Source organism: Peromyscus maniculatus, chromosome 15, assembly GCF_049852395.1.
Source record: "Peromyscus maniculatus bairdii isolate BWxNUB_F1_BW_parent chromosome 15, HU_Pman_BW_mat_3.1, whole genome shotgun sequence".
In the NCBI taxonomy this organism is placed as follows: domain Eukaryota; kingdom Metazoa; phylum Chordata; class Mammalia; order Rodentia; family Cricetidae; genus Peromyscus; species Peromyscus maniculatus.
Window position 1 is genome coordinate 67,578,429 of NC_134866.1, and position 27,850 is coordinate 67,606,278.

Here is a 27,850-nt window from a genome sequence, read left to right on the forward strand (position 1 = left end):
TAGTTCAAATTGCAGAGAATCAGAAGTTTTGACAGATATGTCAATTAGGCTTGAAATTTATCCGGGACACTGATTTTTCTCTTAAAAGTGTCAACCCACACCTACACCATCATCTTGATAACAACTACACGTAGAAAATAGCAGGGTAAGGTGATGGCTTTGGTGAACATAACAGCTTTGAGAGTGAATGTTCCTGTGCCCATGGAAGTACACTGCCAATCAAATTTTATAGGACAACATGCTTTTACATCGACATAGTTCATGGAGCTTACAGCCCCCTCTGCAAAACTTGTGGGATGCTTCTTGGACTCTTCTTGGTCTGAATACTTGGCATAAAGCCAGTATTGTTCATGGCAACAGTACTAGTTCCGGGTTGTCTCTGTGCCAAAGGGATTCTGTCAAAGAGTGATTTTTGCCATGGAGCTCCCTACTGTTGTTCGAATCTTAGATGGTCTTTTAATAAAAAATAAATAAATAAAAATTTAAAAAACCCGGAGCCAGATATCAGGGTGAAAGCTGAAAGATCAGAGAAGCAGAGTAAGCCACAGCCAACCCCACATCACCAACTCCTCAGCTGATCCTGTTTCTGCAAATCCTCAGACTGAAAGGGTCTCAGCTGAACTGCTTTAGTTCCTGTTTCCTCAGGCCTTATATGCCTTTCTCCACCCCACCATGTCACCTGCTGGGATTAAAGGCATTGCGCTTCCCAGTACTGGAATTAGAGGTGTGTGCCACCACTGCCTGGCTCTGTTTCCAGTGTGCCCTTTGACTCATAGAGATCCAGACAGATCTCTGCCTCCTGAGTGATAGGATTAAGGGTGTGTGACACCCATCTGGCCTGTGTCTAATCCAGTGGCTGGCTCTGTCCTCTGATCCCCAGGCAAGTTTTTTAGGGTACACAATGTATCACCACACCCTACTATATTACAGAAGACTTCATTGAGCCTGCATTACACTGTGGCTGTTCCTGGCTATTCCTACCTCTGCCTTCTTTGTCCACAGTCCCTCTAGTTCTTCGCATGGCCCTAAGACATGCATCTTTGTGCTTTTGATCTTTCATTATCCCATCCTCCATAGGCATTATCCTCCTATGTTTTCAGTTGTAGGCAAAATAATTACCTAGGACACTATACAGTAATGAGCAGTGTTGTGTTCATGAAACTGCCATCACAAAGTCATTATTTCTTAGTAAACATTTGTATACTCTTTCTTTCTCCTGGTTTTAGGTAATGAGTACAGAAATGAGCAGTGTGGTGTTCATGGAACAGACATCATGAAGTCATTATTTCTTAGTAAACATTTGTATACACTTTCCTTTTCCTGGGTTTAGGTACTGAGTACAGGGCCTTCTGAATGCTGGACAAGTGCTCTACTATAGAGGCTCACCTCAGAAGACTAAACTTTTTACACTCTTGACTTCCTTTCTCTATCTCTGTCTTGTACAACACAGCTACAATGAGAATATGATTATTCATATAATATCATAATTAAGTATGACAAAAAGAGATTCACAGCAGGACCACTAATAACTCCTCATGGCTATTTTTGGTTGTTTTCTGTTGTTTGTGCTTTATGCAAGGCCACAATTTTAGGTTCTGCTCAGATTATCCACCTAATACTAGGTGACCTTTGTTAATCTCTGGCAGACATTGACCTACTAAATTTCACTTGTGAAACCTGTCACATTTATACTGAATAGGACCTAACTTTTAGATTCTAACACTTTTTATACTTTTTTTTAAAAAGCATCCTTACAGAATATTTACTTATGATCTAGAGGGTCTCTCATCTGCCCTCTCATGTCCTATCTCTGCTTTTAATGCCTCACTGACATTTAACAATTCATTGTGTAGGGCAAGTCCTCCAATTCAATACACACCTTATTATCAGACATATTCATTTGAGATGTTCCACAGACTTTTCAGATAAAATATTACCTTTAAAAGGAAATGCATTACACCTTCTTTTAAAACTGACTGCTTATTCATACTTCTATGAACTCTAACATCAACACAGTTTTCTTGTTATTCTTCAAAACCCACACCTATTTGGTTACAATGCCATTTTGATTCATTGTATGTTATAGTAATTTTTGTTATTTCTATCCCTTTAAATGATGTTGTACAAATATTAATGTAGTTAAGATACAAACTAGAGAGAAATTTAACAGTATGTTGTGATCTTATGTTTGAGAATGTAATTAAACAGTAGAGTACTTGCCTGAAATTTTCAAGTTCATAGGCTAGATTCAGGACATCTTAAAATAACAGAAAAAGTACAAGCACACAAAATTTATATCAAAATATATTGTATTTACAAAAATGCTAATATATGTTTGATAAATATGTGAGTGTGTAACCATCATTCTAATTAAGTTGTTATCCCATTGTGTTATATTCATTAAATACATGCAATTGTATATGACAACTAAGAAAAGTTTACAAGCTTTACTAAATTAGAAATTAGTAGCCATGCGCTGGCTACTTTTATGACAACTTGACACAACTAGAGTAATCACAGAGGAGGGAGTCTCAACTGAGAAAATTCCACTATAATTTCAGGATGTTCTTAAATTTGTGAAGCATTTTCTTAATTAGTGATTAATGTGGGAGGGGTCCAGCCCTCTGTGGGTTGTTCCATCCCTGGGCTGGTGGTCCTAGGTTCTGTAAGGAAACAGGAAGAGCAACTCAGTAAGCAGCACTCTTCTATAGCCCCTACGTCAGCTCTTGCCCTGTTTGAATTGCTGTCCTGACTTTTTTGATGATGAACAATGATTTGGACATATAAGCCTAGTAAGCCCTTTCTTCCACAATATTTTCCATGATATTGTATCACAGTAGTTATAATCCTGGCTAAGACAAGGCATAAACAAAAAAGAAAAAAATCAGTAAGAGAAACAACAACAACAAAGTTCAGCTAAGTAACAGCTGGCCTCCAAATTACTAGATAATCAAAGCAACAAAACTACCAACTTCTCATACTTCTAATTCTGTCTGTTCATCACCATCAGCACTATGTGTACTATGTGCTCCGAAAGAAGGCAGTCAGTGTGTGTGTACTGCATCCGGACTTAGCAGCCAGAAAGAACAGGTCAGAATGAGATTTTCTTGATTTTTTTTTTTTTTTTTAAACAAAGAACTCTTTTTTTTTTTTAAGATTTATTTATTTATTTTGTATACAGCATGTATGACTACAGGCCAGAAGAGGGCACCAGATCTCATTACAGATGGTTGTGAGCCACCATGTGGTTGCTGGGAATTGAACTCAGGACCTCTGGAAGAGCAGTCAGTGCTCTTAACCTCTGAGCCATCTCTCCAGCCCCCGATTTTCTTGATTTTTGAAAGAATATAAATGCAAGCCTCTAAATATCTCTCTTGCTAAAATTCTCCCAGACACTGCGCTCTTTTTTTTGTCAATACAAATAAGACTATATAAGTATCTCCAGCTTGCCCAGTCTTTATGGACATTATTGCAACAACTTCTACTGCCTGGGGAAGATATACTTCTGTTTTGGATAGTGCTGAACACAAATGAAATCATGATGGACGTTGCAAAATGGATTTGGTGACTGTTCACCCTAAGTACTCTTTGGACTTGGTAGAAGACAATGTTGTTCATCACTCTTCATCTGGGAAGCTGTGTTCACACTAAGGGCTTCTTCCTTCATACACAGTTTTATTAGTAATGCGATGGAGTGGGTTAAAGCTGTGGGCTAGATGGTGCTAAAGATGTTGCTGATTATTCCTCCTCCCCATCATCTTCCTTCTCCTCTTTTGATAATTCCTCCTCCCTCCTCCCTTTTTACTTCCTCCTTCTCTTCGTCATTCTTTTTAGCCTTGCCTGTGAAATCTTAACTTATAAAGTCCCCTTTAAAGTGGTCATGAATCTAACTCAAGTCCTCTTTGTAAAATAATTCACACTCCTCCACCCAGGGTTTTACCTAAAGGCTATCTGTCACTCCTTTCACAGTGATCAGGAGTGCTACTTTGAGTATGCCAGCTAACTCAGGGACACCTCTCAGGATTTCTTGATGGCATTTGATTTCCTGAGAGGTCCATTTATGCTCCAAATGAGTTCTCTGAAATATTTTCAGGACTCTTAAGGCACATGCATGACTTTATATTTATGATAGGGTCATATATTACTGTCAAAGCTTTAAATTTGACCGGATATTAGTTTGAGAGGTTAAAGTTGAGCAGTAGTTTCATTTTTCCAGTCAAATCCTGGTCCCTATATATTTCTTTAAATTTCAGTTGAAGGGTTCTATGCTTGACGTGCCTCTTTCCTTCAGTAGCTTATCATGTGCAGATATTAAGATCCGACTGACACTTTAACAGTCTGTGTGGAAACCTTATTACTCCTATCCAAATTGTTATCACATGTGCTTTCTGCCTTACAAATTACCACAGCAGGTGACCACTTCACCAACTGCCATTCTCTATTCACCATTGGTGGCCATTTTTTCTAGCCTCTTATATCCATTTTTTAAAGTACAAAATTACAGCTGCCACATAATTCCAGAGATAAAGCCACAGTGCTGAAGGTCTTTGCTTTGGTGCACCTTACTCCTTGGTTGCAGCTTCTCTCTGGATATCCAATACTTGGCAGTTCAAGAAGTACATTGGCCTGAATGCATTTGTGTGGAGGAAGTTGTAAAAAAGAAATAGAAATGCAGTGTTTTAGTCCTTTGGAACCTTCAAGTCTATTAACATCCTGATGCTGATGTGAGTACACATGCCATTTCCAGATTCTAAGTATGGGAAAATACGTCCCAGCACATTACAGAGACGAAGCAAAATGTTACAAAGGAAAACATGCAGGGTTGTAAAGAGATTTATTAAACTAACTAGAGAAACCTGTCTACCGCTGATCTTGAGAAGTGAGCCAGTAGACCAAGTGAACGGGTATGTTCCAATGCCAGGACAAACATAAAAAGTCAAACTCTGACTCTTTGTTCCCCAGGTGACATTTGCAACCCCAATCCATGTGAAAATGGTGGCATCTGTCTGTCGGGATTGGCTGATGATTCCTTTTCCTGTGAGTGTCCTGATGGCTTCACAGATCCCAACTGCTCTAGTGTTGTGGAGGTTGGTAAGTGCAAGATTTCAACATTTCAGTAGTAATCATGTTTGTTCTATCCAATGACTCACAAATGTCACTTTTACAGGCTGAAGAAACTTTCTAAGATGGTATTGAACTTACTTGCCTGTATTACTATCAATTTTATTGCTGTTAGTTGGTCTTTTAATTATATTTTTATTGGTAGTGTTCTTAAATACATCATTGTTCCCAGTTTAGTGATTATCATGATAATTAAAGAAACTGCAAATAATAATTGAATAAAATAAATTCCATATGCCTCTAACATTAATGGAAAATATTTTATACAAAGAAGGGAAATAATTCTTGTGTTGACTTAGGTAAAATCATTACTGTAAATTTATTAGGACTTTAAAAAATTGGTAATGTGTATTAGTACTTTGTAAATCTTCTAAATCAGTTTTCTTAGAGCACATATCACATATTAGGAATATGAAAAAGATAGCATTCCACTGCAATCTTCATTAAAAAAAACTCTCAAAAAAACTTGTCTTTGCCAAAAGTGATTCATGTCAGTGGTTACCTTTCAAAATTATTTTTAATCTGTGAAAATTTTATTGCTATAAAATTTTGTAACTTTAAGTACATGGCTATACTTTAATGGCATCTTAGATGCTGACCACACTTCAGTAGAAGGTACCACATCCTCAGGTATTTGAACAGAACAGATTGGAGTAAATGGCTGATAAAACTTAAAAAAGGAGAGGAGAGGAAATTGGAGAGATGGGGACAGATATGGAAGAAATTAAGGGGAAAGAGAGGGGTGAATTTGTTCAAAATGCATGTATAAAATTCTCAAGGAATTTAGAAATATTTGTAAAACTACAGTAGGCAAATATCTGTACATTCTCAGGGTCAAAGCAGCTCTATGGTTAAGTCTGAAAACAAGTGTACAAAATAGTCTACATTTGTTAAGTATGAAATACAATCATGTTGAATAAAATTTTGTCAGGTGTCCATCAAAATTGCTGGAAAATGGACACTTTGGTGACTATTGGTAAACAATTGGGAAAATGAAAGTGATTAGTGTTTGTAACCAGTGAAGAGTTTATGGTACCTATTATTGTATCTGATGCTTCTGACTGGGAGGCTGTGTTCAGTAAGAGCCCCATAACTATTAGCTGAACAATAAAAAGAATCTTTAAATGAAATCATTAATTTACTATGTTCAGACTCCAGTTATGAAATTTAATGTGCTTTGTTTTTAACATACTTCTTATGTTTTTATACTACACTAGAATGATTGTATCCAAAAAAAATTGACTTCTATTATTTTTAAAGTACTTTGTCAGTTTAATTCATACCAAAGATAATTCTCTTTTAAGGCTTTTATTAAGTCAGCAATATTTTATGGAGCTTGACATTATTCCATAGAAATAAAGCTATTACAATCACTTTGACCTCATCTGCAGATATATAAAGTAGCATTTTAGAGTTTAATATGAGTCATATATTCAGAAGTCCATATTACCAAAGAAAATTAAATCTGTAAGTACTTCTACCAGGAATGTTGAATTTTAAAGCTAAATTTTAGTGTCATTAATTTAATTCCACCAATATCAAATTCATAGTTCCTTAGTAGTATATAATGTTTTTGTCAACATCTCGAAAATGCAAATTCTCAGAGAGTAATATGAGAAATATTTTAATTGATATCAGACTTTTAAGTATTAATTCAACATCCATCATTTTGCCAGAAGAGTGATTTAAGAAAGCTATCACAATTCACATTAGAGCCCGTTCATTAACACTTACGGAACTGGATGCTTATATAATTATATTTTCTCATTATGCAATTAAATTCCTTAAAATAATTAAATATTTGGTAGTTAAATTATATTATTTTGACTATATTTGTTACTTTTCATACAACCTCAACTTTCTGTAAGGTATATTTATCAGTTCTTGGGAAAGGCATAACTTTTTTCTGCCCTACAATGTAGCATACCATAGGTGTTATATCAATTCTCATTTTATGTACAGGGCTTTAAGATCAAAATAATGGAAAGTGTACTATAAAACTTAAACATAACAGGATAAGATGCCTTTTGTGCTGTGTCATTGATGTCTTATAAAATAATCGAGGTATGTGTATGTGTGTGTACACGTGTGTGTGTGTGTGTGTGTGTGTATGTACACATATGTATGTGTATACACACATGTGTGTATGGTATATCCAGGTGTAATGGAAGTGTATGTGTAGTGGAGGACACAGGAAGACTCTGCTGTCCTCTTCTACTGTTCTCCAGCTCATCATATTGAGTCAGGGTAAGAACATGGCGAGCCTGTGGTTTTCAGGTAGACTGTCTGGCAGCAAGCCTTCACACGCTGTCTGTCTTCTCCATGCGATGCATCTCTGGGGCTACAGGCACAGGTGGCTACACCTGATTTTGTATGTGGATGCTTGGGATCCCATTCGGGTCTTCATGCTTACATAGCCACCGTTCCACCCCACTGAACAGTCTCCGCAGCCCTTTAAAGTTATTTCATAACAAGAGTTAGAATTCAAGAGAAAATAATGATTTCCTGATTAGGCACTTTCATAGAACAAGGTATTTTCATACAGTTATTTTAATTTCTACAACCTCTTAAGCCTGTATTTATCTAGCATGTGTTAATGTAATATTGAACATTTACTAAGTAAAGATACTAATTAGTGGTGCTTTTAATACCTTGCCTACTTTAGTATTTTCCCCATTTTTAAGATAGAGGTCCAAATATTTGAAGCATTATCTTGTTAACATCCTTCCCCCTGCTTTTCCATTGACAACTAAGACATTCTGTAGCCATTGTTTTCTCCATATTAGGTGGCAGTAGAGCAGAAAGTATAAAGAATGATGAGATTTTATATATAAAAAAGCAAAAATAGAAAAGTGGCTATTTTAAGCTAATACCTTTAAAAAATAGAGCTATGAACATCACTATATTTTACTTACATACTAATATTTTATTTAGTTACATATAATGTTTTTATATTATAGAATTATAAACATTTTACAATCATTTAAAAGTTTAAATATATTTTTATTCCACAAAAAGTGGCCTTACTCATAGTTGCATACAAAATATTATGAAAATCCCAAGAGTCTTCAGTCCTACACAAAGAACTATGGGCAATGGAGAAAAGCCAGGATCAGGAGAGGTTGGAAGAACATAATAATTGGTTGTCCATAGCTAAATAATAAGCCTGAAAACATACACACAGGTAGTATTTTACAGACTGAGCAGGTTATATTTAGGAACTTATATTTATATGCATGCACATATATGTATACAATAACAGTGAATGAAAAAAGAGGCCATCAACTTGAAGGAGGGGCCATATATGACAGGGTTTGGAAGGAAGAAAGAAGGAAGGGGACAAAGGTCATAGTTATAATATCAAAATTTCTAAAATTTTGATTTAGTATTATGTCTTAAAATTACATTTACATTACTGATTTGACAGTCAGCAAGGGATAATTTCAAATGCGTATCCAGGAAAATTCCATCATGATTTTACTTCAGACCTTAAAACTTTACCATAGCTCCATTTAAAGTTCTCCATGCTGTTCAACTCAAATGACCCTCTCATCCAATTCTGGGCTTTTATCTTCCCACCCACGCAAAACATCTAGTGTCAAATAAGCTTGAAACATTTCACCACATTTGATATCAATCCTCATATCACTTACATTCCTGAAATAGTCTTGGAGGTTAGCAAAATAACGCTTTCAGGCTTGTGAAATTCTTTCATTGGCAACATGTTTTCCTTTGAGATTCCTTTAAATAATTCTCTCTCTCTCTCTCTCTCTCTCTCTCTCTCTCTCTCTCTCACTCTCACTCTCACTCTCTCACTCTCTCACTCTCTCACTCACACACACACACACACACACACACTTAAATTGTCACATTCATATCTTTTTGACCCCTTCAGATTGCTAAGATTTATTTCTGATACCTGCAGATAGCAATAGGAAGCTTTCTCTTGCAGCAAAGTAAAGCAAGGCCTGCCACATCATATCCTTGAATCTGAAGTCAGTTTCTGCCAAATGAACTCGTTTTGCATAGATGTGCTCTGGATGCTGGCTCCCTCTCCAGGGCACTTGTGGACAGAACTCCCTGTGGCTGTGCCCACATTTCTTCTCATCCAATACCTGGCTCACCTTCCTAGATAGTAATGCAGAGCTGAATGTTTACATATTCCTTCTAGAAAGATTTATATTGATGGTGAATAGCATAGAGTTTATCAATGGAAATATCAGTAACTTAAAATATGTAATTTATGTAGCACAACTCTGTGTATGCTATTGGAGTAATTGAAAAAATTATTAGTAGTAACAAGTATAAGCACAGCCACATATTACATTGATGAAATCAAAGGGAAGAAAACAAATGAATTTAAGAAAAATTATAATCTTCATGGCTAGGGCTGTAGTTAAGATCAGCTAATGTTTACTCCATGTAACCCCAACTCCAATCGATCGATCGATCGATCGATCAATCAATCAATCAATCTGTAAAAGTCTTAATTTTCCTTCATTCATAAATGGATATTTATTGAGTTGTTTACTTAGTGATCAAGATGAACATTAAACTCACAAAAATTGCTGTCTAGTTTGGGGGAGAAGAGACAAAAAATAGATGATGAAAACTATGGATAGATAGGTAATAAATAGGAATACTGGAGTAAGTACATAAAGTTATAAATAAGTGCCCTGTTAAAAGCGTGTATCAGAGAATTCATGAATGGGCAATGTAACATCTACAAATAACTACAGGTCTAACCTAGACGATAAGAAACTAAACCTATTCCAAACAAAAGGCATTGTATGTTGAAAACTAGGGGAAAAAGGAATGTCACTAACAAATATTCATATTTCCTACCAAAACCAACAGAGATGATTGACATGTAGTGAAGATGATGTTGCTGCAATATGGGAGCAGATGCAGCAGAGGTAGCAAGGGAACAGACTGACCATGATACAGTTAATCAGGCAGCAATGGTGTTCTTGAATTGGAAGACAATAACTCAGCAGATTGGGAAGAGCATGGAGAGTTTAGAGGATACAGTAGACAATTTATACAGTGGAAACAAAAGGATTCCTGTTTTCCCTTTCTTTTTTATAAACACGATTTTTTATTTATTTTTATCAATGCAATGTGCATGGATGTCAGGGATGTGCGCATGTGTGAACATAGGTATCAGTATGTTCAGCAGAAGGTATTGTTTAGATCACCTGGGACTGGAGTTCCAGACAGGTGTAAGCTGACCAACATGTGTGCTGGGAACTTCATTCTGATCTCCTGGAAAAGCCATAGGTGTTCTTAATCTCAAGACTACCATTTTCTGAGATACCAGAAGTTGAGCCCAATAGATATGCAGTAAAAAGTAAACTCAGCATTCCAGATACTGATTTGCTAAACATATTCTAAGTTGCCAAACATAGATTTGAAAGTGATAATTATGCATATGGTTATTAAAATATGGACAGAATGGAGTGTCTGGCCTTAAGAATTAGTAGATTTTTTTCAATTACTAAAGCAAATATTCCTCAATATATTATTTATTATTCATTCACTCATCAAATATTTGAGTATCTACTATGTGAGGAGAGCTTGTGGCTGTTAAAATATAGCCTTTGTCTTTAAGGACCTAAGGGATCATGAAGGGATGTTTGAAAGATTGAGAAGTTAGAATTTGATATAAAACCAGGAGCAGTTCTGAGATAAGGACCAAGAAAAATAAAAACATGGAGACAGGGTGGTAGAAAAAATAGAATTTGGACACAAGTATGATTTTCCTTTAAGATGGTTATGTCATTACAACCCAGAAACAATACTTAAAACCTTAACTTGTTTACTATAAATAAACTATTAGACGTCTTAAGAGAGATAGGTGGTAATATGGAGCATGGATGTAACTCATTCGCACTATCAGATTTGGAATTTGGTAGTAATAGGAGACCTAACAACATTATTTGGAATTTGGTAGTAATAGGAGACCTAACAACATTATTTTTTTGGGGGGGGGGGATATTATAAAAAACCTTTTTATTGGAAGCAGTTCATCAGAACACATCGTGACTCGGGTTCTGCCTCTGCATTGTCACAGGCTGGTCGGTGTCTAAACAGGCCTCTCATTCCCAACAAACAGGGAAAGAGACATGACGGCACGCAACTCACTGCTTCTGTATTCTCTCCGCTTGACGCATCCCACCCAAACCAATTTTCACTTTGTAATTGGCCTTCTTTTTCTAGTGTAGATTAAAATTCGATTTAATTTCTGGCCCTCCAAGCTCATTAATTCTAATCTGTTCCATTGTTTCTACATCATTGTAAAACAAAAGGCTGTTTATCCTAGAAACATGAAGACACATTGGAAATAAAGCTGCAAGCTGAGTATGCATTTGAGTGTCCTGAGAATAGCCATCCATATTCACGCTTATCTCTTGGAAAGGGATTGGTTCTAAAATACGAAACCATGTATCCGTCAGACTGTCTGAAAGAGTTCTGGTCAGTGACTGGGAAATACCAGAGTGATAAAAACTTTAGAGAAACTTGGGGGGGGGGGTGAGGCTATTTTAAGAGTTTTCAAATTTTAATTACCAAAGGAAGGTTTTGTATATTTCAGTAAAATATTCATGGTAAATAAAATTATGAATGGTTGCCAGGTTCTCCCCTTAATATTATTTCTTGGGTCAAGAGAAGGTACTATGTAATTTATGCCATCTTATATAAAATTATTATAATGAAAGCTAGCTATTCTACATGGTCTAAAATAGTTTCTCCCAAAGCTGATAATTTTTTTAAGATGTTTACAGAGATCTCCCAAACAACTGGAGTTCAAGAGAATTAATTAACTTTATAATTATATTTACTTACTTTTCTAAAAGCAATTAAACATATACAAATAGAACTGTTTAGCTATTTAGTTAGATGACAAATAGTGTAATTTTTATCCTTGTTAGTACATACTACAAAAAGTATTTTATATATATATATATATATATATATATATATATATATATATGTATATATATATCATACCTATGTACTCATTAGCTTTATTACTTTAAAATTTTCTAATTCATTATTAATCATTATGGTTATAATTTTAGTTTGCAGATAGCAAGGACTAGCAATTATATATTAACTGGTGGAAATATCAAAGTAGAAAATCAACGTACATTATCATTATTGAGTACAGACGGCTGTTGTTCTCCATTTGGGGGAAAAAAAGACCAATTTATTGGTAAAGCTTAAATTTGTAGCAAAATATAATATAAACTATTAAGAGCATTTAGTATTTGCCATTTAGACCACTATAGCACGGATCTTAAAAGGTCTTATTAATAAAAACAAACCTGAAGCCAGGTATTGGGGTGAATGTTGGAAGATCAGAGAAGCAGAACAAGCCACAGCTAACCTCACCTCACCAGTTCCTCAGCTGATCTCTTTTTCTCAAACTGGAAGCCTCTGTGCCCTCATCCAGTGGATCTCAGCTGAACTCCTGCTCAAAAGCCTAAAAGCTTAACCAGGATCTAGTTCCCTCATGCCTTATATACCTTTCTGCTTTCTGCCATCACTTCCTGTGATTAAAGGCATGTGTGTCACCATGCCTGGCTGTTTCCAGTGTGGCTTTGAAGTCACATAGATCCCAATGGATCTCTGCTTCCAGAATGCTAGGATTAAAGGCGTGTGTGCCACCATTTTCTGGCCTCTATGTTTATCTAGTGGCTGTTCTATTCTCTGACCCCAGATAAGTTTATTAGGATGCATAATATTTTGGGGAACACAACATCACCACAGACCACTGTCTTTTGTTTTGAGATTTTTTTTCTTGAAGATGGATACTTTGTATGTGTTATGACAAAGGGTATGTGCCATTAAGCTTTTTCTGCTTAACAAATAATTGCCAACATTTTTAGATTTTAATAATGTGTATGTATCATAGTTTTGTGACATACCTGAGTGGATGTTACATATTTTAATTGATCAATGAATTTTTCATGTGTGTGTTTATGGTGTGTGTGTGTGTGTGTGTGTGTGTGTGTATTCATGAATGTGGACATGCACCAGCCACAGTACATATGCAGAGGGCAGAGGGCAGAGGGCAGCTTTTGGAAGTTGGCTATTTCCTTCCTTCTTGTTTTTTGTGGATCAGAACCAGGGTGTGAGACTTTACCTGCTGATCCATCTTCCTGTCCCTGAATGAGCGTTCCTGTCTATGATGTCTCATAGTTCCTTATCACACTCTCCTGGTATGAGCCACAGCTGTGGGATCCATGGTCACAGATGGTATTTCCCAAATGGTTCATCAGATCTCCTTTAGGTTATGCTGTCTTCTATACCAATAGTGGTTGAAATCCCTAAGAGTAATAAAGAGCAAATTCAAATGATGAGTACTTTTCAAATACCTACTGTGCCAGAGGCTACATTAGAAAGCTTTAATTTTATGAGTCATTATTTCATGTTGTAAAGGTATGGATGCACCATGGAAGACAGTATTGGGCTAGTTTATTATCTTAATTAAGGGTTTTATAATAGCTGCATGTTTAAAATTTGATTTCTTTAAGGGCTTTGTCAGTATAAAATACTGACAAACATACATAGGTTTGTAGATACTGGCAATAAAAAAAATCTAATAAAAATTAGTTCCATCCAATTTCTCTACTATTATTACTCAACTTAAAACATTGTATTATATATGTATGTAATACATGTGTCTGTGGGTATGTACGTTGTACCCACTATGTGAGTGGGAGCCCCAATTGGGCCAGAAGAGGACTTTAGATCTCCTCAATCTGAAGTTATAGGCATCTGTGCAATACACAGGGTAGGCTCTGGGAAACGGACTCAGGCCCTCTGCAATAGTAGTCAAGTGTTCTTAATCACTGAGAAATTTCTCCAGCCACCGACCATTAATTTTGCAGTGAGAAAAATTATACAAACAGTTTATAAAGGAGGAAAGCGTTATTATTTTATTTTAGAATAATATAATGAAAACCGAAGTCTCTGTGTAACATGAAATTGTTCATTTATTCAAATTTCAAATGGTTGTGAAATTAATGAAATGTATAGTGTTAAACAGTTATGAAAATGGAAATTACTATTTAATGTAATCATACTGGTCGTGATGATGCCTACCTGTAATCCAAGAACTCCAGTGGCTGAAGCAGAAGCAGGTCTAGGCAACATAGCAAGACAATATCATCTTAAAACTATAATCACAAGCCACAGTGATAGCGTAGTATTTATTAGTCTCTAGAAAATGTATCTTTTTCTACTTGAACTCTCTTATCAGGAGATCATTGTAGAAGACTCGAAAGTGTGTTTTAAAACATTTAGGAGATGCTCAGCAGTGTTGAAAACCTCAGATCTATTGTGTGGGTTTCTCTTCTCTATTGACTTTCAGTAGGAATACATTTCTTTATCCTTGGAAATTGTGCCTACTGTTTGCTTTCTTTTTATTGAGTTAACTGCACACTGAACTCTAGTATCCCAATTAGAACAAATCATTTTAAATTTAAATTTTTAAGCAACAATGACAAGGTCTTAAAATGCAATCATCAGAGAATTTGATATGTTTTTAAATGGGCAAAATATCCTTCCTAGGCTTATATATGGAATAAAAAAATAGAATTTCCTTTAGACTTAGTAGCCAAATAGTATTAGCAGAAAGACAAAGCAACAGTGGGGACCGCTCGGTTCCTAACCACCACGACATTGTACTTGAAATTATGCAGCCAAGTGTGGTGACATACACCTATAATCCCAGAACTGGCATACCGATGCAGTAGGATGCCCAGTTCACAGCTAGCTTAGGCAACATAGCAAAATCCCGTATCAGAAAGGAAAAAGAATATCTAATACCATAAGAATTATTTAAGAAAGGCTGAAAATCTAGTTATGGTGTGCTTCAGTTGAAAAGAACCTCAGTGGATTTAGGTACACTTCATGATAGCTGAATCCATCTGGAGTTATTTATTTGCATAATAGAAACAAAAAATGTGTGTTGGTTGATTTTACAAAAGCAGAGAGTTACTAAGCACAATAAAATAGCATAAGAAAAATATATCCCTTTTTGTTTTGCTTAAACCCTTGATTACTATAATAGTACATAAATTATCTAAAGGGGACAAAATAAGGCCAGGTTGCTGGTGTGTCTGATCAAGACTCTAAGGAAGCCTTCAGTCCCTGAAATTAGGAGAAGTATGTGAAGAAATTAACATTTAGTCAAGGAAATATTAATGAAGTTCTAGAGTGCCTAGACTACAGAGAAACTGAGGTTGGCTAGGAAGACCAGATAAGGGCAGAAATGATAAAATCATTAACATCACCTGGTGGCAAGAAAAGACTATTGGCTGATGACAGAGCATTGGTTTACTGCCTTTCTGCATATCATTATTGACACAAAAGATGGAGTGAAGAAAAAAAGGCAAGGTTAGTAATTCCTTGACAATAAGCATTTTGACAGATAGAAATCATGTTAGAAAGAAAGCGTGAAAATATTAGGAACTGCCACGCCATTGTCCACAAAACCGGTTGACACCAACTATGCACTAATGGCATGGTGTTAACTTTGAGAATTGTGTCAGCAAAGCATAAGTTACTGAAATAAGGATGAAGGCATCAATGCTTTGTTGAGGAACCAGAAGTAGAAGGCATTATTTATTTGTGGAAGTTTATTTAGACCCATTCCCTGAAGGAAAAAAAGTGACATTTCAAAGTTAACTTTGTACTCTGAAAAATTGATTGTCCAATATATAGCAAAGTATTAATGTGAAGGCAGCTTCTGTAATCCATATTTCTTAAAGCACATTAGCAATACATCACTTTTAAATGAGTCTCATAATAGGGCTAGATATGTTCTATAGCATTCAATCTTGTCCTTTGAAAGTAAAAAGAAATTAAATTTAAAAAGACAACAATTCACATTTATTATCTTAATAATAATTTCAGTCAAGCTTATAAAATAAAATGGAGAGGATACAACTTTATTTCCTCAAAATTGTAGAACCATGCTAAGGATATCTGTTCACTTACATATTATCAATGGAAAATATGGTGAATTTCAAATAAGAGTCAGTGCCTTCTTTATTTAGCATGTTGATACAAACACATTTATATTATTAGAGTTTCACTGCAAAATCGAAGCTCAATACTTCCACAATAGGGAGCCATTGGGTATAATATTTATTAGTGTTACTCATCTTTAGGAGGCTTCTGTTTCAAAGATCTCATTAATTATTGACCAATGAACATTAACAGTGTTACTCATCAAAAGGATTTCTTGATCACACACTCCTGTGGCTAGATTCACTGTACATAGTCAGGCAGGTATGGTTGCAATGTCATCATGTAAGAAGGCATGAGCCAGTAATATTTTATGTGGTTTCCTAATCACCTACTGACAAAGGCATTTTTATCTATTAACATTGCCTTATTTCTATGTAGTACTATCTAATACCACATGTATATATGTATATGAAACATATATATAGGTCAGAGTCAATAAATCATAAGGTGATCTAATTCCAATTTCAGTGTTGAATGAGAAAGTGTGTCTGTGATGAATGCAATGACCAGCCCAAGGTCTTTGTTCAATAGCAGAATGGTTATTACATAGGTTACTCCAGGCATTCTCTACAATATAGTGCTCATGTTCATTACACATATGAGGATATATTGAAATAATGGTTGAACCTGAATCAAAATATATTACATATAATGCTAGCACTTGTCACTGGAGAGATTTCATGGAATTCTTAGGTATGTAGCTAACTGAAGGGATCCATTCTTAAAAGAAATACAACCTGATATTGTGGTTAAGAAGCAGAAGTGAGCTATGCTAAGTTCAAATATTGGTCTTTCTGTTTGTAATCTGTTGTAAGTATCTGAAGTAAGACAGCCATGAATAGAAAAGACTTAAAAATGTAAATGTAATAAGCATGTCTAGACATTGTCTTCCTATTATTCCCTAAAGAATGAACATGACAGCCGGGCGGTGGTGGCGCACGCCTTTAATCCCAGCACTCGGGAGGCAGAGCCAGGTGGATCTCTGTGAGTTCGAGGCCAGCCTGGTCTACCAAGTGAGCTCCAGGAAAGGCGCAAAGCTACACAGAGAAACCCTGTCTTGAAAAAGAAAAAAAAAAAAAAAAAAAAAAAAAAAGCCGGGCGGTGGTGGCGCACGCCTTTAATCCCAGGACTCGGGAGGCAGAGCCAGGCGGATCTCTGTGAGTTCGAGGCCAACCTGGGCTACCAAGTGAGTCCCAGGAAAGGCGCAAAGCTACACAGAGAAACCCTGTCTCGAAAAATCAAAAAAAAAAAAAAAAAGAATGAACATGACAGATATTTACATTGTATATTCAGTGTTAATATAGGTCATGTAAAGGTGGTAAAGTGTAGGGAAGAGTGTGCCTATGTAATAAGCAATGCTACATCATTTTCTAAAAGGGATTTAAGTATACAATGTTTTGTTTTATCAGAATTTTTTTTTGCTTCAAAAAGTGACATTTATTCAAAGAGAGAAAGAGAGAGGAACAAACAAACAAAAAAAAAAACAAAAAACAAAAAAAACAAAAAAACCAAAAACAAGATGTCCATCCCTTGGCTCCCTTCCCTCCCCACTCCAGCTGTTCCTCAGCCCCCCAGGACTGAACCCTGGCTAAGCCAAGTAGCAGGACAGCCCCTCAAATGAGGTCAGCAACATTGAGGGGCATCTCTTCAATGGCGGTGTCTCAATGTCTCGAAGAGTCCTTTTGTCTTATTCTGTCACCATGTTAATAACCACACCTTTACGGCCAAAGCAACCACCACAACCAATTCTGTGGATGTAGTTTTCCCTGTTGGTGGGAAGGTCATAATTGATGACTAGGGAGACCTGCTGTACATCAATGCCTCTGGCCAACAGGTCAGTGGTAATTAATACTCTGCTAGAACCAGACCGGAACTCCCTCATGATCACATCTTGTTCCTTTTGGTCCATATCTCCATGCATGGCAGAAACAGTGAAATCCCGGGCATGCATTTTCTCAGTGAGCCAATCCACCTTCCTTCTGGTATTGATAAAGATTACTGCTGGGGTGATAGTCAGGGTTTCATACAAGTCACACAATGTGTCAAGCTTCCACTCCTCTCGCTCCACATTGATGTAGAATTGGCGGATACCCTCCAGGGTCAATTCTTCCTTCTTCACAAGGGTCCGAATGGGGTCTCTCATGAACTTCTTGGTCACTTCAAGGACATCAGAGGGCATTGTAGCGGGAAACAAAACTACCTGTGTGTTACTGTTGAGTTTTTGGAATGTATCATAGATCTGGTCCTTGAACCCACTACTTAACATTTCGTCTGCTTCATCCAGTACAAACATCTTGATGTATTTGGGGGACAGGTATCTCCGGTTAAGCATATCAAACACCCTGCCAGGGGTGCCCACGATGATATGCGGAGCTTCCATTTGCAGCTTCTGCACCTCAGCACGAACATTGGTGCCCCAAATACAGGCATGACAAGAGGCACCCATGTAGTCTCCTAAAGCCATGACCACTTTTTGTATCTGCTGCGCCAACTCCCGAGTGGGCTCCAGAACCAAAGCCTGAGTGGCCTTTATATCTAACTCAATCTGCTGCAGGATAGATATGGCAAACGTAGCTGTCTTCCCAGTCCCAGACTGGGCTTGGGCGATCACATCATAACCCTTGATACAAGGAAGAATGGTTCGCTGCTGGATGGCAGAGGGCTTCTCAAAACCATAGGCATAAATACCACAAAGGAGGGATTCTGAGAGATTCATGCCATCGAAGCTATCCACAATCTCATTCCAGTTACTCTCGATGACGCCTTCAGGCTCCATCCCATCGGGGCCATTGTCTCTGGATCGAGAATCCTGACTTGCAGACATGATCCTTAGAATCTATTTTATCAGAATTTTTAAGACCAATGTCCCATAGATAACTATGGATGACTGTACCAAGACCAATATCCCATAGATAACTATGGATGACTGTACCAAGACCAATATCCCATAGATAACTATGGATGACTGTACCAAGACCAATATCCCATAGATAACTGTGGATGAATGTACTTTCTAAGACCAATGTCCCACAGATGCCATTGGTTGACTGTACTATCTAAGACCAACGTCCCACAGATGCCTTTGGTTGCTGTACTAAGACCAATGTCCCATAGATAACTATGGATAACTGTACTCAGTAAGACCAATGTACCACAGATACATGTGGATGACTGTACTGTCTAAGACCAACATCCCATAGATAATTATGGATGACTGTACTTTCTAAGACCAACATACCATAGATGCCTATGGATGACTATGCTTTTTAGACCAATGTACCACAAAGATACATGGATGACTGTATTATCTAAGACCAGCATACCACAGATACTTATGGATGACTGTATTAAAACCACCGTCCCATAGATAACGATGGATGACTGTATTTTCTAAGACCAATGTATCACAAATGCCTTTGGATGACTATGCTTTCTTAGATCAATTTACCACAAACATACATGGATGACCGTAGCTGTAAATTTTCTCTGGTTCCGTCCAACCCTAGAGTCCCATAGTCGCTTATAAAATAATCACTCAGAGGCTTAATAATAATTATCAATTGAATGCCCTATAGCAGGCTTCTTGCTAGCTAGCTCTTATAACTTAATCCATTTCTACTTATCTATAAGTTGCCATATGGCCATGGCTTACAGGTATTTTCATATCTTGCTTCTCCTAGAGCTGCTGGTATCTCTCTAGACTCTACCTTTCTCCTTCCTGTCTGTCTTCTTGGATTTCCCACCTACCTCTAAGCTGCCTTGCCATAGACCAAAACAAGCTTATTTATTAACCAATGGGAACAACATATATTCACAGCATACAGAAAGACATCCCCCAGCAGATGATTGTATTTTCTAAGACTAATGTACCACAGATACCTATGGATGACTGTACTTTCTTAGACCAATGTACTACACATACACATAGATGACTATACTTTCTTAGAACACTGTACCACACATACACATGGATGACTGTATTTTCTGAGACCAATGTATCACAGATACCTATGGATGACTGTACTTTCTTAGACCACTGTACCACATATACACATGGATGACTGTATTTTCTGAGACCAATGTATCACAGATACTTATGGATGACTGTACTTTCTTAGACCAATGTACTACACATACACATAGATGACTGTGTTTTCTGAGACCAATGAACCACAGATACCTATGGATGACTGTACTTTCTTAGACCAATGTACTACACATACACATAGATGACTATACTTTCTTAGACCAATGTACTACACATACACATAGATGACTATACTTTCTTAGACCACTGTACCACACATACACATAGATGACTGTGTTTTCTGAGACCAATGAACCACAGATACCTATGGATGACTGTACTTTCTTAGACCACTGTACAACACATACACATGGATGACTGTATTTTCTGAGACGAATGTACCACAGATACTTATGGATGACTGTACTTTGCATACCCTCCCTGTTCTTTACTCTACTCATCTGTAAAATATGGATCAACACTTTAAACACACTCAACAAATCACTCTATTCAAAGATCTTAAAACATTTTCTGCATGATAATATGTTCCATCTAAGAGTTAAGTAATGTACATAGTTAAACCTTCTACTCAATTCAAAAGGTGTATACAGAGATCAAACACCTATACTTCTGAATAGTTTTAGACCATTTCAGTCACTAATAACACTAGTGAAGTGTGGGATAAATCCTGACCTATTATTTTGAGATCAGATTTTTCTGCCTGTGCTTGAATATAAAAACTAAGGGTAATTTAACTGTCATTTTTTGATGTTATTAAAAAATTTTTCTTTCAACATATAATTTGACAAATCACCTCATTTGCTATGAGAAAATAACCCTGTGTTTTATTATTTGAAAATTATGAATAATGTAAGTAATGCTTATATAATTAAGAATCAGCCTTTCAGGAATATAGCTTTGCATGCTTAGAGCAAATAACTTATGAATTGATTTTTCTTTATAAGACTGAAGAATGGCCCTCTTCTAAAAACATAATAAATGCCAAGTCAGAATTTATGACAACACATCAATATTATGTTCTTGGGTATGCTCTATCAACAATAGGCTCTGTATAGTTTTGCATAAATATTGAATAAGGGAAATGGGGACACTACAAGATTCCATTTAACAACATATATTCAGCATTGCTGGACAGCTTTGCTTGACCCCCAAAAGATAATCTTGCCTTTCTCAGTGACCTCCAGATAAGATGCCTCCCTTGGGATACATGCAGCTGAGAAAGAATGTGAACAACTACATCAATAGTCATTACACAGTGCAGAAAACAATGGCTGTATGAGTGGAAGAGATGCTCTGGGCATTTGGTGAATGAAGATCATGTTCAGCCCTGCAGACGACATCCTATGACATGGCTGACTGTTGAGATGAGCTCAAAGGGAAGTGTAGCTCATCAGCTGCAGTTCTTCAGTTAGAATATTTTATGTGAAAGTGGTGTGATTAAAAGCACATGTGTAGCAAAAGTGAGAACTCTCTAGAAAAAATAAAATTGTTGTCTTCTCAGATAATAAGGTTTTGTGGAGAAAGACTGGTAGCAAAACCAGAAGGTAGCCTGCCCTGGGATGAGAAGGCCTCTAAGCTGTCCTTTATCTGTTCCTGTGTAGTTTCATTGGTATTAACAAAGTTACCCCCAAGAACATGATTTTAGAACCTCTCAATGTTGGTTATTATTTAAGTTTGAAATTATTGCCAAAATGAAATGCAAAACTCTAGCCTGAACAGCAACTGGGACAATTTTAAAATAGTACCTTAGTTCCTCAGGCCTTTCATTTGAAGATCAAGGGTTCTAAATTACACCTTTCTCAATTGCTTTTATTTATTCTGTATCCTAGTTTCCTACTTTCAATCTATGAATTATTTTAATTGTTGTCAATGGGACTAACAAAGAGTTGATTGGAAAATGCATGAAAGTGACTCATTGGCAGACAATACTAATTTCTAACCTACAAATTCTAAACAGAGATGAATTATTGAAAGGAACAATAATAACAGTTTATGCAGTTTTCCAGAGGTTCTTTAACAAGTAGAAATGTCACTTGATGGGGGATAAAGTTTGTAAGATCCCATGGGTCACATCTTTTGTTCAGCTAGAGGGTCTCCTTGTCCTGGGCACCTAGAAAATCATTTTACTAAGGAAAAATGTGTGCTTTTTACAGTCTGTGAATGTTAACCAAGTATATGTGACCTATACCCATTTTGAATTCTCAAATGTAGAGGAAAATTAAATATTGGAAGAATATCTTTAAAATTTTGATTGGGTTTAAACATTTACGTTTCTTTTCCACTTCTAAGATACTTTGAACACATGTGAAGTGTACACATGTTGTTTCCTCCCCGCCTCACTTTTACCACAGGCATGTTACCTCATCTGAGCCTTCCTGTTTCTCAGTCTACCTGGCTAGCTTTTGGGCAAGAAGGAAATAAGCGCACTGCTACCCTATAGATGTGTCTGAAGGAGAACAGGAAATTAATTCTTTACTCTTTTAGTTGCTATTACAAAATCAGTTTGTTTTAGGGCTGTAGCCTAAAGACAAAACACAGTTTTATTTCTTGTTACATAAACCATATCAGAGAACTGTTCAAATCCTTATGAATTTTTAAGATATCTCCAAAGGTTTGAGATTTTTCAACAGTAGGCCAACCTGCCACAATGAAAAATAATTAAATAAGTGAGAATGTAAAAAGAATTAAAGAACCATGGAAGATCTATCAGTATTTGAATGCTTGGCATGTCACACAGACAAATTATTCTGTTGTTTTCTAGAGGCCAGCTCTGGGAAAGAGACATGAGGAGTTCCTTTGTGAGAGGCAAGATGCCCTGAGCTACATGCTGTGAGCAGTTTCTTTCTGAATGGAGGGCTTTAGACTATTTCATTTTTCAGAAGTTGTGAAGGGCCTATTTCTTAAACAGTTTTTAAAGGTTTCAATGAATTAAGGATGCACATCCACAAATTAAAATGTATTTATTTCTTTATTGCCTATTTATTTATTTAGTCAGTGCTAGAGATCACATCCAGAGCTGGTTCATAGAAAGCTTGGGTTCTACCTTTAAGCTGCAAGCCCGGCTCTGAAAAAAGCCACCCGAAAGATGAGAAGCACAAGTCAAAGTACAGTTCTAAATGGCCCTGTGACATCGTCCAGTGTCTTCCTCTTAAACTTGCACGAGTCTATTTTCATGTACATGAATTGTGTTCTTTAAAGACATTCCAATCAGTGCAGGGGGCGGGGAGGAGCCTGGGGAGACAAATTGTTCCCAAAGGAAATAACACTGTCAGTTGATTAACATCCAAACATAGACACACTGTTTCCCTTTCAAGAAAGTCCTAATGATTGGGAAAAGAAAGCCTTTCATTTTAGTTCCAATTTCAATAGTAGAAAAAAATTCTACAGCAGTCCTTAACCCACTGCTGAACAGACAATGAACATTACATTAGTAGAGTTCCATCCATGCAGTCCAGAGGACAGCCCTGTACATTACTGGTATGAGTTAAAACTACATGAAGGAAAATGTCTCCTTGACCAAAAAGAAACAAGCAGTTCCAGTTGAAATATTCCGCTCTCTCTTCAAGTTACACCTTTCACTATTTTTTCATATGTTTCAAACGATAATGTGGATTATTATTTTTGCAAAGTCATTATTTCAAGCCTTCAAGCCATATGAAATTTTCTGAATTCCGCCTAGGACTAAACATTTAAAGAAAAATGATCTTTCTTGAAAGTTTTGTACAATTCAGCAGTGAATCCCTGCAGTCCTGGGATTTTCCTTGTAAGGGGAATTTTAATTACTGCATCAATACCCTGCTTGTTATGGGCCACCATCAATGGCATTGTTTGTCATGAGTTCTGTTTGTGTTTAGTATCCTGGAGTTGAACTTTTATATTTTTAAAACTTATCCAGATTTTTGAGATGTAAGTTTTTTAAGGGATCCCTAATGATCTGGATTTCTTTCGAATCTGTTCCAATAATTTCATTTTATCTCCAAATTTTTAATTTGAATCTTCTTTCGCCGTTCATTATTTTGACCAGGACTTTCTCAATGTCATTTTAATGTTTTCAAAGAAGCAGCACTGTACTTGACTGATACTATGCTTCCTGTAGTCTTCATTTCATTAGTTTATAGCCTAACATTCTGTCACTTGGATCTACTGAATTTGAGTTTGATTTCTTGTTTCTTGCTAGCCTTACGGCTCATCATTAGATTATTATCTTGAGATCACTCTTATTTTTTAAATACACTTAGAATTATAAATTTCTCTTTTAATATAACCTGTGTTATATCTCAGATGAACTGAGAGGTTGTGCTATCATTTTTGAGTTGCTTCTATGAACTTTTTGTGGTATTTTAGGTGATAATTCCCCCCTTTATTAAACATAGATTCTTTTATGATACAATATATCCTGATTATACGTTCCCCTCTGCCCTACCCACTTGCTCCCCACCTCTCTTCTTTGTGGAGCCACACTCCCTTTCTGTCTCTCAATAGAGAATAGGCTTCTAAGAAATAACAAGACCTAACAAAATCAAATACGTGAAAAAGCAAAATTATCACATCAAATTTTGACAAGGCAAACCAGCTAAAGGAGAAGAGCCCAAGAGGAGACAAAAGACTAAGAGACCCACTCATTCACGTACTTAGAAGTCCCATAAAAATGCTAAACTGGGAGGCATAATATATATGCAGAGGACCTGGTACAGACCCATGTCAGTCCTGTGCATGCTACTTCAGTCTCTGTGAGCTCATATAATCTTTGCTCAGTTGAATCAGAGAGCCTTGTTCTGGTGTCCTCCATCCCTTCTGGCACTTACACATTTCCCCCTTCTTCCTTGGGGTTTGATGAGTTCTGAGGGATAAGATTTGATGGAGACATCCCATTTAGAGTTACATGTTCCAAGGACTCTCTCTTTGCTTAAAGTTGGCTGTGGGTCTCTGTCTTTCATCCTATCTGCCACAGGAGAAAGCTTCTCAGATGATGGCTGAATCAAGTACTGACCTATCATTAAAGACATTTTATTATTACCTTTTGATCTATAGTAGTATTTGATAGTACTGTAGACTTGTGCCTATCTAGTCTCTGGTTCTTGGTCATCAAGCAGTGTGAGGTATGTGTTCCATCTTGTGGGGTGAGCCTTAAAGTTAAATCAGATATTGGTTGATTACTCCCACAAACTTTGTGCCATCATTGTCCTAGCCTATTTTACAGGCAGGACAGCATTGTAAATCAAAGGTTTTGTGGCTGGGTTGGTGTTTACTTTTGGTAACCTATACAGTACTTTCCCATACCAAATACACTAGAACATAATTGTGAAGGTTCTATGTAGGCAGTAGCTTGACCTTTCCATATTTATTGAGTTGTGCAGGTGTTTTATTCAGCAATGGGGCTTGCTGTCTCTTTTCAAGAGCAACCTGGTATCTTGGCAGCAGTCTGGATTGCTGGGGATACCAATGGAACCATTTTGAACAACAACTCAATTGTACTGGACCCATTTCCAGCACTGGAAGCTTCTGTTGGTGATGAGAGATGGGCAGCTGGGATTCCATTACCCTTATTATATGGCGATCTCATTAGAATTGCCTTCAATTCTTGTATTTTAGGAAGTTTCCACTGTACTAGGTTTCCATACTATCCCTCAAATGTCCCTCAATTCTAACTGTTTCTGCCCCATTCCATCCCTCAACCCCAACCTCTCTCCATACCTGATCTTCCCATTCATATCCCTCTAACTCCTGTCCACTAATAAAATCTATTTTACCTTCCCAGGGAGACTCATGAATCCTCAATCCTTTCCTCTACACCTAACTTCTCATTGCCTATAGATATAGCCTTGTTATCATTATTTAATGGCTAATATAATATACAAGTGAATACATACCATATTTATTTTCTGGGTCTGGATGACCTCAGGATGATTGTTTTCTAGTTCCATCTATTTGCCTGCAAAGTTTATGTTATTCTTTTTGACAGCTGAGTAATACTCTATTGTGCAAATGTACTATATTTTCTTTGTCTGTATTTCAGTGTATGGCCATCTAGGTTTCCAGCTTCTGGCTATTATGAATAGGGCAGCAATGAACATGGTAGAGGAAGTGTCCTTGTGGTAGAATGAATCATTCTTTGGGTATATGCTTGAGTGGTATAGCTGGATCTTGAGTTGAATTGATTTCCAACCTCTGAGGAATTGCCGCCATATTGATTTCCATAGTAGTTGTATAAATTTGCATTCCCACCAGCAATAGAAGAGTGTTGTCTTTGCTCTACATCCTGACTAGAATGAACTGTCACTTGTATTATTGATCTTAGCCATTCTGAAAGGTGAAATATGGAATCTCAGAGTATTTTCAATTTGCATTTCCATTATGGCTAAGAATGTTGGACATTTCTTTAAGTGTTTCTCAGCCATTTGAGTATCCTCTATTGAGAATTTTCTGTTTAGATTTGTATATCATTTTTAATGGATTATTTGTTTTTTTAAATATGAAGTTTCTTGAATTTTTATATATTTTGGATATTAGTCCTCTATCAGATGTGGAGTAGGTGAAAATCGTTTTCCACTCTGTACGATGTCACTTTGTCCAACTGGCAATGTCCTTTGTGTAAAGATCATGAGGTCCCATTTATTAGTTGTTGATCTTAGTGCCTGCTTTATCAGTATCTGTGTAGGAGGCTGTCTCCTGTGCCAATGAGTTCAAAGCTATTCCCCAGTTTCTCTTCTATCAGATTCAGTGTAAACAATTTTATGTTGAGTTCTTGCATTCACATGGAGTTGAATTTTGTGCAGGGTGATGAGCATGAATCTATTTGCATTCTTTTACATGATGTGGACTTTAATTAGCACCATTTTTGAAGATGCTGTCTTATTTTCAATGTGTTGTTTCTGGCTTCTTTATCAAATATCAAATGTCCATAGGTGTTTGGATATATGTCTGGATCTTCAGTTTCATACCATTAATCAACAAGTCCATTTTTATGTCAATACCTTGCTGGTTTTTATTACTATAGCTTTGTAGTAAAATTTGAAATCAGAAATGGTGGAACTTCCGGCAGTTCTTTTATTGTTCAAGATCATTTTGGCTATTCTGGTTTGTTGTTGTTGTTTTTTCCATAGGAAGTTCAGAATTGTCCTTTTGGTTGGAATTTTGCTGGGGATTGCTCTGAAACTGTAGATTGCTTTTGGTAGGATGCCATCTTACTATGTTAATACTACAGATCTATGAGATTTTTCTGTCTTTTGATATCTTCTTCAGTTTCTTTCTTTGAAGTTTTAATAATACAAGTTTTTTACTTGTTTGGTTTGAGTTACCCCAATATTAATATCTATACAATATATATATAAAATTTGAGGCTATTAGGAATGGTGCTGTTTCCCAGATTTCTTTCTCTTTCCATTTGTAAGTTGTATAAAGGGAGGTTATTGATTTTTATGTATTAATTTTATATCCAGCTACCTTGCTGAAATTGTCAGCTGTAGGAGTGACCAGTATAATTTTAGGGTCACTTATAGGTATCACTTGTAGGTAAAAACATTGAGACTTCTTCCTTTCCAGTTTGTATACCACTGATCTCCTTCACTTGTGTTATTGCTCTAGCTAAGACTTCAAGTAGTATATTGAATAGATATGGAGAAAGTAACCAACCTTGTCTTG

At 36.5% G+C, this 27,850-nt stretch overlaps 1 protein-coding gene and 1 pseudogene across 1 annotated transcript in view; one reads left to right on the top strand and one right to left on the bottom strand.

Annotated features, from left to right (window-relative positions):
- Edil3 (EGF like repeats and discoidin domains 3) overlaps nt 1-27,850 on the top strand; it is a 450,159-nt gene that overhangs the window by 114,456 nt on the left and 307,853 nt on the right. The window contains exon 2 of the mRNA XM_006980462.4: nt 4,963-5,091. Within this exon, the coding sequence (XP_006980524.1) occupies nt 4,963-5,091 (129 nt within the window). The remainder of the gene's footprint in view (nt 1-4,962; nt 5,092-27,850) is intronic.
- Nucleotides 17,824-18,994, bottom strand: LOC102911704 (eukaryotic initiation factor 4A-I pseudogene; annotated as a pseudogene).